Raw genomic sequence first — 13,000 nt, forward strand, 5'->3', positions numbered from 1 at the left:
CTCCAGCACCACCCCAAGAGAATTCGTGCCTGAGTGCCAAATAAAACACTAGAGTTTATTTCAACTCACTCCGACTCTAAGTAACTACTGCTTCTACACACCCTAAATTTACTTGATGACGACTAGAACTCGGGAAGAATTTAGCAATGAGTGCTGATTTTGTATCTCAATCTAACAAGGTAACTCAAAAACTCACTGGTGTGGTAGGTGCAAGAACAATAGATTTTTTCCTTAGGATACATAATTGCACATGTTTTATCGGGATGTGCAGTTGTGTGTCTTGAGAGTAAAATTTTACGATTCATGTAGGATATGCGTCAATTGAGTTTTTGGGTTACCCTGTCAAGTTGAGTTGCAAAATCATTACACTTTACGAATTCCTCGTCATCATTCGCACTTAAATTCTCATTGACTCCAAGTTTCATTCGAAGAGGAATTTCTTGTACTCTAAACACAATTTTTTATGTCAATCATTGTAATGTCTAATGAACTACTTTTTGAGCCTATAACTTAATTTATGGATCTTTTGGTTGATTTATACATAGGCGTTTGATTTGATTGATGATTTTAAACCACAAATTTTGATTTTTTTCACGATTTGTTTAGAACTTTTATTCAAATCTAATTTTTTATATAGAATTTTTGTTTGTTTGTTTGTTTGTAGATATAGTAAGAGATGTTTTGAAAATCCTTGGGATAATGGACCCAAGAATACAAACAAAACAAATTTTCACAAGGAAGAAGAAACATTTTCTTATTATTATTATTATTATTTCAACTCGTTGAGTAACCATTGATGGAGTCAAAAACCAAAATCTTCTCGAAACTACTTGAGTTGAGTTGATTCAACTGAGTTTCAAACAGCGTTATACCGATCCGATTTATTGAGAACCGAAATGCAATGAGCGACCATCCGCTTTTTAAAAGAAAAATGATATCCCAACTTCCCTCATCTGACAGACTCCTCTTACTCTCCTGACGTGGCATATGCTAAAATCATGGATATTTCCGCGGGATTCAGAACTGCATATCCCTATAAATATATGTAATAATGTATCCCGAGAAAAAAAATTATGATTCTTCCACATGCCACGTCAGGAGAGTTTGGGGACTATGTGATGTGGGAGTCAGAAAACTACGACTCTTTTTATAAAGTTTCTTATTAGATAATGATTATCTAATTGGAAAATATTCACTAGGCTGACATCAAGTTAAGACTTTTCCGTTAAATCTCTAATATTTTATTTTAAGAAGATTTCTGCAGAAATCTGTCCCAATAATATCAAGGATGACATCACGTTATTCAAGTCAAAAGCAGCGCCGGTCAGAATTGACGGTTTGACCATTAATTCATATAAATCGACGGTTTATAAGTAAGTTCCGGTTCTCAATGAATCGAACCGTCGATCCGGTCCGGTTTTTAAAACACTGATTCTCTATTCGTATATTTAATGCATTATAACATACCGACTCTGACGTGGCATATAAACCCAACCATACATCTTTTTCCTTGGAGTCGTGATAATCTGACTACCCCACTTGGGCTTTCTCAATGGACTACTTGAAGTGACAAGTTTGGGTTGCGCACTTCGGGATATAAGGTTCCCTCGAGATACAATTTTTTTATTTATTTATAGAAAAATGCAGTCATGTATCTTGAGGAGGATAGATTTATGATTTTCAAACTCATCACGTCACGATAGTCGATTGAACTGTCTATGTGGGGTAGTTAGATTATCACGAATCTTTTTCCTGTGTTTCTTGAAGAAAACAATCTATGATTCTATGAATCTTGATAATCTAATTATCCCATGTGGCAAACTTAATCAACTACCTTGAGGTGAAATCATAGATCTACGCTCTTCAAGATACACGACTACACTTTCCAATATAAAAAAATGTATCTCGAGGGAACCTTATATCCCAAGGAGTGTAAATCCACAATTCCTGAACTTGTCACGTTCAATAGTCAATTGAATATGCCACGTGGGGTAATCAGATTATCACGACTCATGAAGAGTATTGATAATCTAACTTAGTCACATGACAACTCAATTGACTTACCTGACGTAACAAGTTTGGGACTTGTAAATGTGCACTTTCCTCAGGATACAGAACTACAGTAACTCGTAAAAAAGTGCAGTTTTCTATCTTGACGAGAGCACATTTACTATTTCTAGGTCTGCCACGTCATGTAAGTTGATTGTGTATGCCACGTGCTAAGTAAGATTATATGAATTGCCAAGTCAGTTATTTAGATCGTCAGTTCATCACGACTCTTAGCTCAAACATTCAAGAAGAAGACCATGAGATGATCTCCATCTTTTTTTTTCTGCGTATCTCGAGGTATGGAAGATGAGTGATGGCAGCCAACTAACCCAACTCCATCTTTGCCGTTTGAATTGTCCAAGTCCATTTTGAAGTCTTTAGAGAATATTCAACATTTAATAGTTCCAATGTTTGAAAGAGTCAATCTATCACTCTTATATATTTTTTTAAGTCTCTATGAGTAACTCGCTCGTCAACAGTTTTTCTTTCTTTCTACACCCTCTCCATCTTCCTTCCTCTTTTGCCTTTAACATCCACAAAGAACAAATAACATAAGAAGCATCTACACCAGAAGAGATCTATCAATCGATCAATCGAGATGAAGTTCGGGAAAGAACTCGCGTCTCAAACGGTGCCCGAATGGCAAGAAGCCTACATGGATTACAACTATCTCAAAACACTACTCAAAGAAATCCTTCGTTTCAAACAAACAACCAAACCAGCCATAACTCCGAGAGGCTTAGCGCGAAAGATGACGATGTATCGAGCCTTCAGCGGTCTAACCCAAAGATACAATAGCCTCAAGAGTCCTCATCATCATGCCCATGGCCATGCAGGAGGAGTAGAAGACCTTGAAGACCAAGTCATACTAATTAATTCAGTACAACATGAAGGATCAGATAGTAACTTATATCAAACTAAGTTTCTCATGTCGGCCGATACGGGAGGTGAATACGAGCTTGTGTTCTTTAGGAGATTAGATGATGAGTTCAATAAGGTTAATAAGTTTTACAAGGAAAAGATGGAAGAGGTGATGAAGGAGGCTGAATTGTTAAACAAACAAATGGATGCTTTGATTGCGTTTCGGATCAAGGTCGACAATCCTGATGGGAGTTTCGATTGGGCTATCGAGATGACTCGCCTTGCTTCTGATGTCGCTTCTTCTTCGGCTGCGGTCTTGGCTTCTTCTCCTACTAGCCCCATCCCTAAAGTCTCCGGTATATCTCTGTTTTTTGTCTTTTTGTTTTTTTTTTACCACACTCGGCCGAGTCCACCTGAAACTCGACCAAGTTAATTGACTTTCGAGTTGACTCGTCTCTTAGTCATGGTGGAACCAACTCTCCGAGTCAATTTTAAAATGGATTGGATTGGGTCGAGTCAGAAACTTGACCGAGTTATTTCGCATTATATAATAATTGAGTCGTGATGATATGACTCGTCGGGGAGCATATTCAACCACTCCTTGAATACAAATTCAAGAATCCTAGATCTATACGCCTTGGGATATACGGTTCTCTCATAATACATTTTTTTTTTTACAATTTATGAGGAAGTAAAACCATGTATCCCGATACGTACAAATGTACGATTCTCAAACTTGTTCACGTCACGGAGTTGATTGAGTTGATTTAGATGCCACCTGGCAAGTCATATTATTAGGATTCAAAATAATTTTTGTAAAAACAAAACATAAAATATTTTATTTGTTTTAGAGATTAAAATATGCTTTTAAATAGATATTGATTTAATATTTCTTTGACTCATCCGAATCAACTCATGAGTGGTCAACTTGACTCATTCGAGTTAAGTTTTAAGACAGATATTTCAAGAGAGCTGCTATTGCTACACCAACTGTTACTAATGACATACCTCTTCCTATATATAAACCACTAGAGAATTGCACTCAGTTAGTATGTGGCATAGTAAAAGCTGGTGTGACAATAATAACTCTCTATTTTAATTCTCTATCGACCATTGGTAGTAGTACATGAGGCGTACAAGGTCTTAATAGTTTAACCTATTTCTCAACTGCCCCTTCTTTTTCATTATTTATTGCCGGATGGCCTCCTACCGAATAGGTAGGTCTACAAGGTCTTAATAGCTTAACGTATTTATGTGCAATTGGTTGAGTCAAGCATGATCGACCTAACTTTGGAGCATGGCCCTAAGGAATTCATTGTTACGTGGGGTTTTGAACATGTGACCTACCCTTCCTGAAGAGCTTATAAAGTCTCTGCTTGCCACTAGGCCAACTCCTTCGGGTTATTTACTCTACCTACCATCACAATAACTAAGACATTTGAAATTAAAGTCATGAATAAGGAACTTTTTTTCAACCATCCAAAAAAAATATGATAGGTGGAGAAATTTTTATGGGTTTATTTCAATGACTCAATTTCTTAATTTAGAAGGTTGAGGTGTCATTTGGACAAGTGTCACAGTCCACATGGTCCAAATGAGGGCCTTAGACTAGGCTCTACATGGTCGTTCAATTACCAAGTAAAAAAAAAATGTATTTTAATTAATACTTATAAAATGATAATTTATTAAATATAAAAAATATCATTGGTTACATGATAGGCTGTGACCGTACATGCGGGCCAAGTAGACTAGTCTCACCTAAGGAGGGGATACTCCCTCGGCAACCCAAAAAAAAAAAAAATTAATAATCTAATTGGTTTTTAAGATTGGCTCGGATGGGAAGAGTTGATTGAGACTATCAAAACTATAATAGAATTTAGTAGAGATTTGTTATTAACAAATGAAGGTGTTAAGCTAATAAATAAACAAAATACAATCACGTTTCCTCAAATATGAAATTTAATTTGCTAGAAACAGTAGAAAAACGTGACAAGAATTGGGCGCGGCAATACTAAGCCCCTTAAATTTAAACATCCCCCCTCTCTCCCCTGTGTCTTCAATATGGATGTTTATTTGTTGTTTTTAAATATAAATCAAACTGATATCAAGAATTAATGCAAAGATCTTTGCTCTTAGCCTATAATTTCACACAATATCACAAATTTGTAGGAGGGGAGTATTTGGATGCAATAGAAGAGATCGAACAGAATAACGAAGAAAATTCAGAAGAATCGGGTGATGATAAGGGTGTCAATGACACCAAACGTATCAATAATGTTTACAAAGAGAAATCGAAAATTGCAAAGGCCACCAGACCAGCCCCCTTGGAAATCCTTAACCGTGTGAAGATCAACAATACACGTGAAACTCCACGATCAACCATAAAGAGCATCCTCAAAGTTAACCCGGACAATAGATTAAGTTTCAGAAAAGAGAACTTAATGAAAGTTGAAGACCAACTGAAACAAGCATTCATTGGATTCTATCATAAGCTTGGACTTCTAAAGAGTTACAGGTAACATGCATTACATTTACATGATTCTTTGACATATCTTTAAAAAAAAAAAAATTGTGCCTTATTTGCCTTCTTTTGATGAACCAGCTTTGTCAATCTTTTGGCATTTTCCAAGATCATGAAGAAATATGACAAGGTTAGTATAAAAGACTTAAACATCACTTTTCACTCTTAAGAGTTTATGTTGAATTGGTAGCCTTAGAAAAAATAATTGATTTTGTTTTAATTTTCCTATTTTTTCCATTTATGCAGATCACTTCAAGAAGTGCATCAAGAGCATACTTAAAAATGGTAGATAACTCTGTCCTCGGCAACTCTGATGAGGTAAGCTTTCGCATATTCATAATTCTAGTTATGAACAACATATAAGATCATTTTTTTTTTCCGAGTAATTAGTTCTGATTGTGATTTTGCCTTCACAGATTACTAAGGTCATGGAGAGGGTGGAGGCTACCTTTATCAAACACTTTGCGAATGCAAACCGCGGCAAAGGCATAGCAATTTTGAGACCAAAAGCAAAGAGGGAAAAGCATAGAATATCATTTTCCTTGGGTAAGATATATATCAAGTAGAATCTAAAGCATAGATCATCAATTGATAAAAGAGAATGGGTTTTGATTTGCATTCTCATCCCATGTGATGCTCTTAAAAAATGGCAAAAAAAAAATATTTGTTTTGATTAAGGATTTAATCAAACAGATTAGTTGAATTCTTTTGTTGTTATATTTCAGGTTTCTTTTCTGGTTGCACAACGGCCCTCCTAGTGGCCCTTATATTGATCATGCGTGCTCGACACCTCAACGAAAAGACAGGCAGTTCTCAGTATATGATAACCATGTTTCCTCTTTATAGGTAAGTCAGGACATAATTCGGCTACAAATCATCAACGTTTGAAATCTGTTCAGTTTCTGTTTCAGTTTCTTCACTTAATCTTAGAAAAAGCAAAAGTGATTTTATTTGACAGTTCCCTAATTTGCAAACAGGAACTGAGTCTCTAGTCCTTAACTTCTTTTTTTTTGTCTTAATTAACATGATATCTCGAACTTTATTGCAGTTTATTTGGATTTATCGTCCTACATATGCTCATGTACGGAGCTAATATATACGCCTGGAGGCATTACAGAGTAAATTATGCATTTATATTTGGTTTCAAGCAAGGGACAGAGTTGGGTTACCGAGAAGTCTTTCTCCTCAGTACCGGCCTAGCAACACTTGGATCGGCTTGTATTCTTTCAAATCTGGATATGGAGATGGACCCAAAAACCAAAGATTACAAAGCATTCACTGAAGTACTCCCTCTAGCATTAGTTTGTGTAAGATACCAATACTTAGCCAAATTATTCTTTCCCTCTCCAAATTATATATAGACTCAGTTACTAATTTATCTCTTTATGCAGCTGGTAATTCTCATAACAATCTGCCCATTCAATATCATTTATCGCTCAAGCCGTTTCTTCCTACTCCAATGTTTATACCATTGTATTCTTGCCCCACTCTACAAGGTAAAGGATGAATTAATTGAATTTCTACAAAAAATGGAAGAGAAATCGGCACTTAAGACAGGTTTATTGATTTTTGATTGTTTGTTATTTCATCACAGGTCACCCTACCAGATTTTTTCTTGGGAGACCAGCTCACTAGTCAGGTTTGACTCCATGGCTCAGGCTAAGTTTCTTTAAATAGAGGAACAATTAAGTATAAAAGTAACTAGTGTTGTGTAAATGTCTTCAATTCTGTTGGCGGTACGCAGAGTTGCGAGGGTGTAGAGTTACTAAAAGGGCAATTGTGTAATATTTTCTCAAGGGTTTTTTTTTTTTTTAATCAGGGTTTCTATTTCATGGGTGGTAGACATGTTTTATCAACTCCCAGTTTTATAAATAGAGATCTCTTGGGCTGGAAAACTAAAAAGAAAATAGTGATTATTCTTGTTCGGATCCATGGATGTAGGGACATTTCCAAATCACATAAATCCTTGTGTTTGTGCAATTTTTGTCGGTTTTGCTTTTTCATTTTTTTCTCAAAACCTGTAAGTAATGTGGAACTAGATCCTCAACATTCTAAGAAATCTTGTTTATTCTTATGTTTCAGGTGCAAGCCCTTAGGAGTCTTGAGTTCTACATCTGCTACTATGTTTGGGGTGACTTTCGACATAGGCAGACCACTTGCAAGGATAACGCTGTGTATGTCACTTTCAATTTCATCATAGCTACAATTCCGTACTGGTTCCGCTTTCTTCAGGTTGGTCCTTTTTTTTTCCATATTTGCTTACCATTAACCTCCCTATTGATGTGTTCACACTCATGATATTAGTTCATTCTGTTGTAGTGTCTCCGGCGCTTGTATGAGGAGAAAGATCCAATGCAGGGATATAATGGATTGAAATACATGTCAACTATTGTGGCTGTGGTTATGAGGACTGCTTACACTCAGACCAATAGCAAGTCAAATGTTTGGTTGGTGTTTGCATGGATCACCTCAGCCATTGCAGCAATCGTGAGTACATATTGGGATATTGTTATTGATTGGGGGCTCCTACAGAGGCGCTCGAAGAATCGTTGGTTGAGGGATAAGCTCATTGTCCCACAACAGAGTGTATACTTCGGAGCAATGGTAAGTTTTATGAAAAAAAATTGGCATTTCTGATGTCCTAGAATCTATCGACTTAACATCAAATTCATGAAAACTGCAGGTCTTGAATGTTCTTTTGAGATTTGCCTGGCTTCAGACTGTGTTGAACATTAAAATTTCCTCCCTACATCCTCAAGCCGTAGTTGCAATTGTTTCCAGCCTAGAGATCATTCGTCGTGGCATTTGGAATTTCTTTAGGTAAGCTAAGGACTTAAAATTTTCAACTTGGTATCAAACTGATCGAACCGAAAAGATTCACTTCTGCATTCAACTTGGAACAAGTTAGTGCAGAGTTGTATCAATTTCAGTCTTGGGTATTATCACAAATCAGAACAGTATTACTTTTTTGGGGTATGCCACATTTATCACCTATTTCCCCAAATAGGTGATAATGATATAGTTTATAAATCTGTACCATAAATAATTTTGTTGTTCTTACAAGAATTGAACCAATGATTATTGATTAGGTTGGAGAACGAGCACTTGAACAACGTTGGAAAGTATCGTGCATTCAAGTCAGTGCCACTGCCCTTCAATTACGAGGAGGAAGACAAAGATGATTAGGCGTCCACTCCAATATACAATGGCAGATTGAATTAGTTGGTGATACTACAATTGTTTTTCTGTGATAGTACAATTAGTTAGTGCCACTATCGTCAATCGAATGAACAAGCCTAATAACTCAACAAGGCCAACACTAGAGGAGCGAGCTTCAATCATTGTTCACGTAGTAATGGTGCCTCGTCGGGCCTCTACCATCGCAAGCCTCCCAAGTACATCCTATGTTGCAGGATTAACTTCCCTTTTTGTTTTATTGTATTGTATTAATTCAGTTATTAGAATTTCTAAGGAGATGGTTATACTTAAAATATTGATTTGTCGATAAAATTAGACTCCTTGCCTATGTAAAGTGCAATAATAATGAGTTTTCTTAGTCACACCTATATGAAAATTAAGCTTTAAAAGACATGAGTAAGAAGTCGCTCAAGAGGAAAGAGAATTCAAGAGTGTCATTTTCAAGAAACTTCAACTCAACGCCATTTTCCAACTTTGGGCTCAAGAAGCAACCATCATGAAGTCACCAACATCATGCAGGTACCAGCTAGCACTTAGTGATAATATATACTTTGATTTCCACCTGCATCTAGTTAATGACCTCATTGAAGAAAAACAGAGATTACCATTCAACAAATAATAATAATAATTCACCGACAACACTATGAATTTATAGAAAGTTTGTTCTATACATACTTGAGTTTTCTTCTGTTAGGCACAGGAATCCTATTTGAAGTTAAAGGGGGTAGAAAGGGAAACACAATAAAAATTGAGTAAGAAAGAAAAGAAAATTGAAGAGATAATCATGAAAATAGATGTAAAAGAGAAAGACAATAAAGAGAAGAGGAAAGATTATAAAGTTAAAAGTATCTTTGAGATTAACAAAGTCAAATCTAAATCCCTTTTGTGTTGGTGAATAAAAGAAGTAGAATCCATCATTGAATTTTATTATATAAATATATTAAAGTTTGTCTTTTTAAGGTTAAGAGGTAAAAGAGTAAAGATAATATATAAATTTTAAGGGGTATTCTTGAAAAGGATGATAACAATTTATTAAAATATATTTCACAATGCTCCAATTCTGTTCATTTTACAATAGCCAACAACATCTCGTGGTGTTGTAAAAAACATTGAAAAATTAATTGGAGCCATTAGAGTTTAAAAAGTGAAAAATTGTCTTTTATCTTAAAACCTCTTCTACTTTCTCAAATATATTTGTATTTTCCATAAGAGTCATAGTATCTCTACAAATTATTTTGAATGTGAAAATCCCAAAAGATCATATGATAACATGATTCTAGTGCAGCACTAACAAATACGGGTTACTAAAAACTAATACGTGGCTTGCGCAATCGCACATGTATTACAAAAATTAGGATTTATGATTCAATTAATCAAACCAAAGTCCCATTTGACAATTATTTGGTCCAATCATCGATTTGGTTTTCAAAACATTAATTTATGCATGATTAATTTTTATAATTATTTTAAAATGAATAATCTTTATCCATTAGTATATTGTAAATTTTATATCATATTTTAATGTTAACTAAGGTGATTTTGTAGATAATATAATAAAATGACTAAAAACTAACTTTGTTATAAGAGTTGTCGGATTGTAATTTTATTCATTTTGACGAAAAACTTTGATAATAATAACAAGAGTATATATATATATAAATATAAGCTCATTTTCGGTCTACAAAATTTTGAAGTCAACAAATATTTATTTGGCCTTCTCTCATAATATGATTAGGGTATTTTTATTGCCACATCAACTTTTATTAAAAACACCCTAATTTTTATTAGAATCCTAAGAATTGGGGTGCTCTTAGTATAAGTTGGTGTGGCATTAGAATTTCTCTATATTAATAAAGAAGATTAAAAGCCCAGGGCTCATGGAACTGATTTGATTTAACTGCTGCCACTCCCCAAATGTATTAAAAAAATAATTTGAAAAAACACGTGTTGCACACCCATTGATCCGATGACATTTGTGGTGGTGTGCATTATATTACCAGTCAAAAAATACCTAACGGTGGGCAGGGGGCGGAACTAGTAAGGAGCTAGTGGGGACAATTGCCCCCACAGAATTTTGAGACACCCACTATTTTTTTAATTAATTATATATTTCATTTGTCCTCACTCCCTCACTTCTCTCCCCATTTGTCCCTACACCCTCATCTCCCTCCAATTTTTACCTAACCCCCTTAATTTTTTGTTGTCTTGATCAGACCTTCTCATATATTAATTGAAAATGATCTAAATATTTTTTCTTCAATTTTTAATAAAATATCTCTTAATTTCTTTCTAAAATCATTCATTTTCAAATTCTTCAACTATGCAATTAATCATAATTTGCCCCCATTATAAGAAAATCTTGGCTCCGTGCTGACGGTGGGCAAACATTTAAGAGTATGCCACGTGATATTTAATTAAAAAACGAGATCCAATAAATTAATTTTTGGGGATACTTGATCTTTGTTTAATCTCTCAATTGATATCATTCAAAAACAGCAGTCAGAGAGAATCCCCATAAAAAAAAAAGATCAATTGTACGAACGAGTGACACATAGCATTACCAGTACAACATTGTTGTCGATAACATTTACATTTGGTGGTCCCAAATCATTGTAACATTTTTATTTGAAATGTTTTACAGCCAATATATGATTATAATGACCCCACCGAAGTCCATACGACATCTTTTCTTTGATAATTACACATCGAATCCAGCTGGTTTGGTTTGGTGGTCCTTCTCAACACATTCTAGGCTAGTTGAAGAGGACGAGAGAGTCCACCTGACTATTCGCCAAGTTTGACCTTTAGATGGGTTTTGTTAGGGCACACGTTAAGCTGCAGTAAATACACTTTAAAATTTGAATTTTCTACCAAAAATGCCCTCAATGTTTTATTTTTATTTTTAACCTGTGCCCTTAGAACACATGTTAGCAAAATCCATTAATATTTAATAAATTATGGGTTTTTTTAAATACACTTTGAAAATGGGAATCTAAGGGTATTTTGATAATAAAAAAATTAAGGGCATTTTCAGTTTTTTTTTTTTTAAATCAATATCTAAAGTGTATTTAACCGTAGACACAAAGGTGACAAAATGTTATGGTGGCACGCACATAACCGTAGATTCTTTTCCGCAAAATACAAGTAAAAAGCATCTATGGTTATGTACATGCCATCACATCATTTTTGTCACTTTTGTCTCTCTGTTTGTGTCGTTTCAGTATTTTACATTATTATAAGAAAACGTCATAAGCAGTGACGAATTAAATAAGTTCGGCTACCTATTGATTTAATCCAAACACACCCTCAAAGTATCATATATTTTCTATTTCACCCTAATAAAATTTATCATGATTAAGAGAACACCCAGCAGTTTAATTTTAATTATCTTAAAAATAGTAGAATATTATTTGTTCAATTTAAAAAAATTCAAACACCTATGTTTTTCAATATATATATTTTTTATTATCTTTGTTGATTTTTAATGTTGATGGGGGAGGAGGGTAATATAATTACTATCATAAGAATACTTTTTAATAATTAAGCATTTAGAGCAACTCCAACTCAAATTTAAACCAAAGATGCTCTTTATTATAAAAGGCCAAACTATGAAAACCAACTCCAACAAATTCTTTAATGTCCCGTTAAAGTAGCGAACACTGAAATCGAGGTTAAGACTTGCCGCATGTAGTGAGGGTGTTTTGTTTGTTATTATTAAAAATATAATATAAATCATAAAAATACTTATTCAAATTAATTTAGTAAGATTTCAAATCTTACTAATTTTCGTTGGGATCACATGGATTATCACATTGATAATCCAACATAACATCCTTTTAGATTTTGTGAAAAAAACTCACATTCATAAAATAAAAATTTAAAACAAATATTGTTTTAGCCAAGGTGTTGAAAAAGGATGATTACCAAACTCCCAAACTTAAAATTAAATTCAATGGTGAAAAATAATAATTTTTTTCAAAGTTCTTAGAATTTCGTTCTCTAAAAGCCTATGGCATCGGATCAATTGTTAGAGCACCAAACAAATTTTAGACTAGCTAAAATAACATTTGTCAGTTTTTGATAAAATATACTTTTTATTTTAAAGAGCATTGTTGGAGTGCTATAATAATATAATTTTAATATAATTCCTTCTCAAAAATAAGGTAAGATAATTAATTTAGGGTCTTCAAAAAAATCTTAGTTTAACTTACATAATATTTAATTTTAAGGTATAATTGAACCAGTTACAATCAAGTTAGAAATGATTAAAAAATATAATGAAAATAATCTTTTGATTCCCGACATGGAAAAAAGATTATTAAGTGATCAAAAGTATGCAAATTTAGCTCATTAGTCACACACTTTTAAATA

At 34.0% G+C, this 13,000-nt stretch overlaps 1 protein-coding gene across 1 annotated transcript; it reads left to right on the plus strand.

Moving 5' to 3' along the window:
* The first annotated feature begins 2,512 nt into the window (after positions 1-2,512).
* Positions 2,513-8,991, plus strand: LOC147399140 (phosphate transporter PHO1 homolog 3-like). Its single transcript, XM_086448584.1, has 13 exons — positions 2,513-3,266; positions 5,080-5,425; positions 5,513-5,561; positions 5,678-5,749; positions 5,848-5,977; positions 6,157-6,277; positions 6,480-6,738; positions 6,823-6,927; positions 7,026-7,070; positions 7,514-7,663; positions 7,751-8,035; positions 8,115-8,251; positions 8,521-8,991. The coding sequence occupies exons 1-13, from the start codon at positions 2,648-2,650 to the stop codon at positions 8,615-8,617; spliced, it is 2,415 nt and encodes an 804-aa protein (XP_086304710.1). The 5' UTR covers positions 2,513-2,647; the 3' UTR covers positions 8,618-8,991.
* Positions 8,992-13,000: the final 4,009 nt, after the last annotated feature.

Source organism: Akebia trifoliata, chromosome 7 (genome assembly GCF_017979445.1).
Source record: "Akebia trifoliata isolate Shusen 1 chromosome 7, ASM1797944v1, whole genome shotgun sequence".
NCBI classification, from domain to species: domain Eukaryota; kingdom Viridiplantae; phylum Streptophyta; class Magnoliopsida; order Ranunculales; family Lardizabalaceae; genus Akebia; species Akebia trifoliata.

What these genes read in the sequence shown, in the direction of transcription:
- LOC147399140 (XM_086448584.1), top strand. Translation starts at nt 2,648, where the DNA reads ATGAAGTTCGGGAAAGAACTCGCGTCTCAAACGGTGCCCGAATGGCAA. An exon ending in TAGAATATCATTTTCCTTGG is followed by an intron (nt 5,978 to 6,156) that starts GTAAGATATATA and finishes GTTATATTTCAG; the next exon opens with GTTTCTTTTCTGGTTGCACA. An exon ending in ACCATGTTTCCTCTTTATAG is followed by an intron (nt 6,278 to 6,479) that starts GTAAGTCAGGAC and finishes ACTTTATTGCAG; the next exon opens with TTTATTTGGATTTATCGTCC.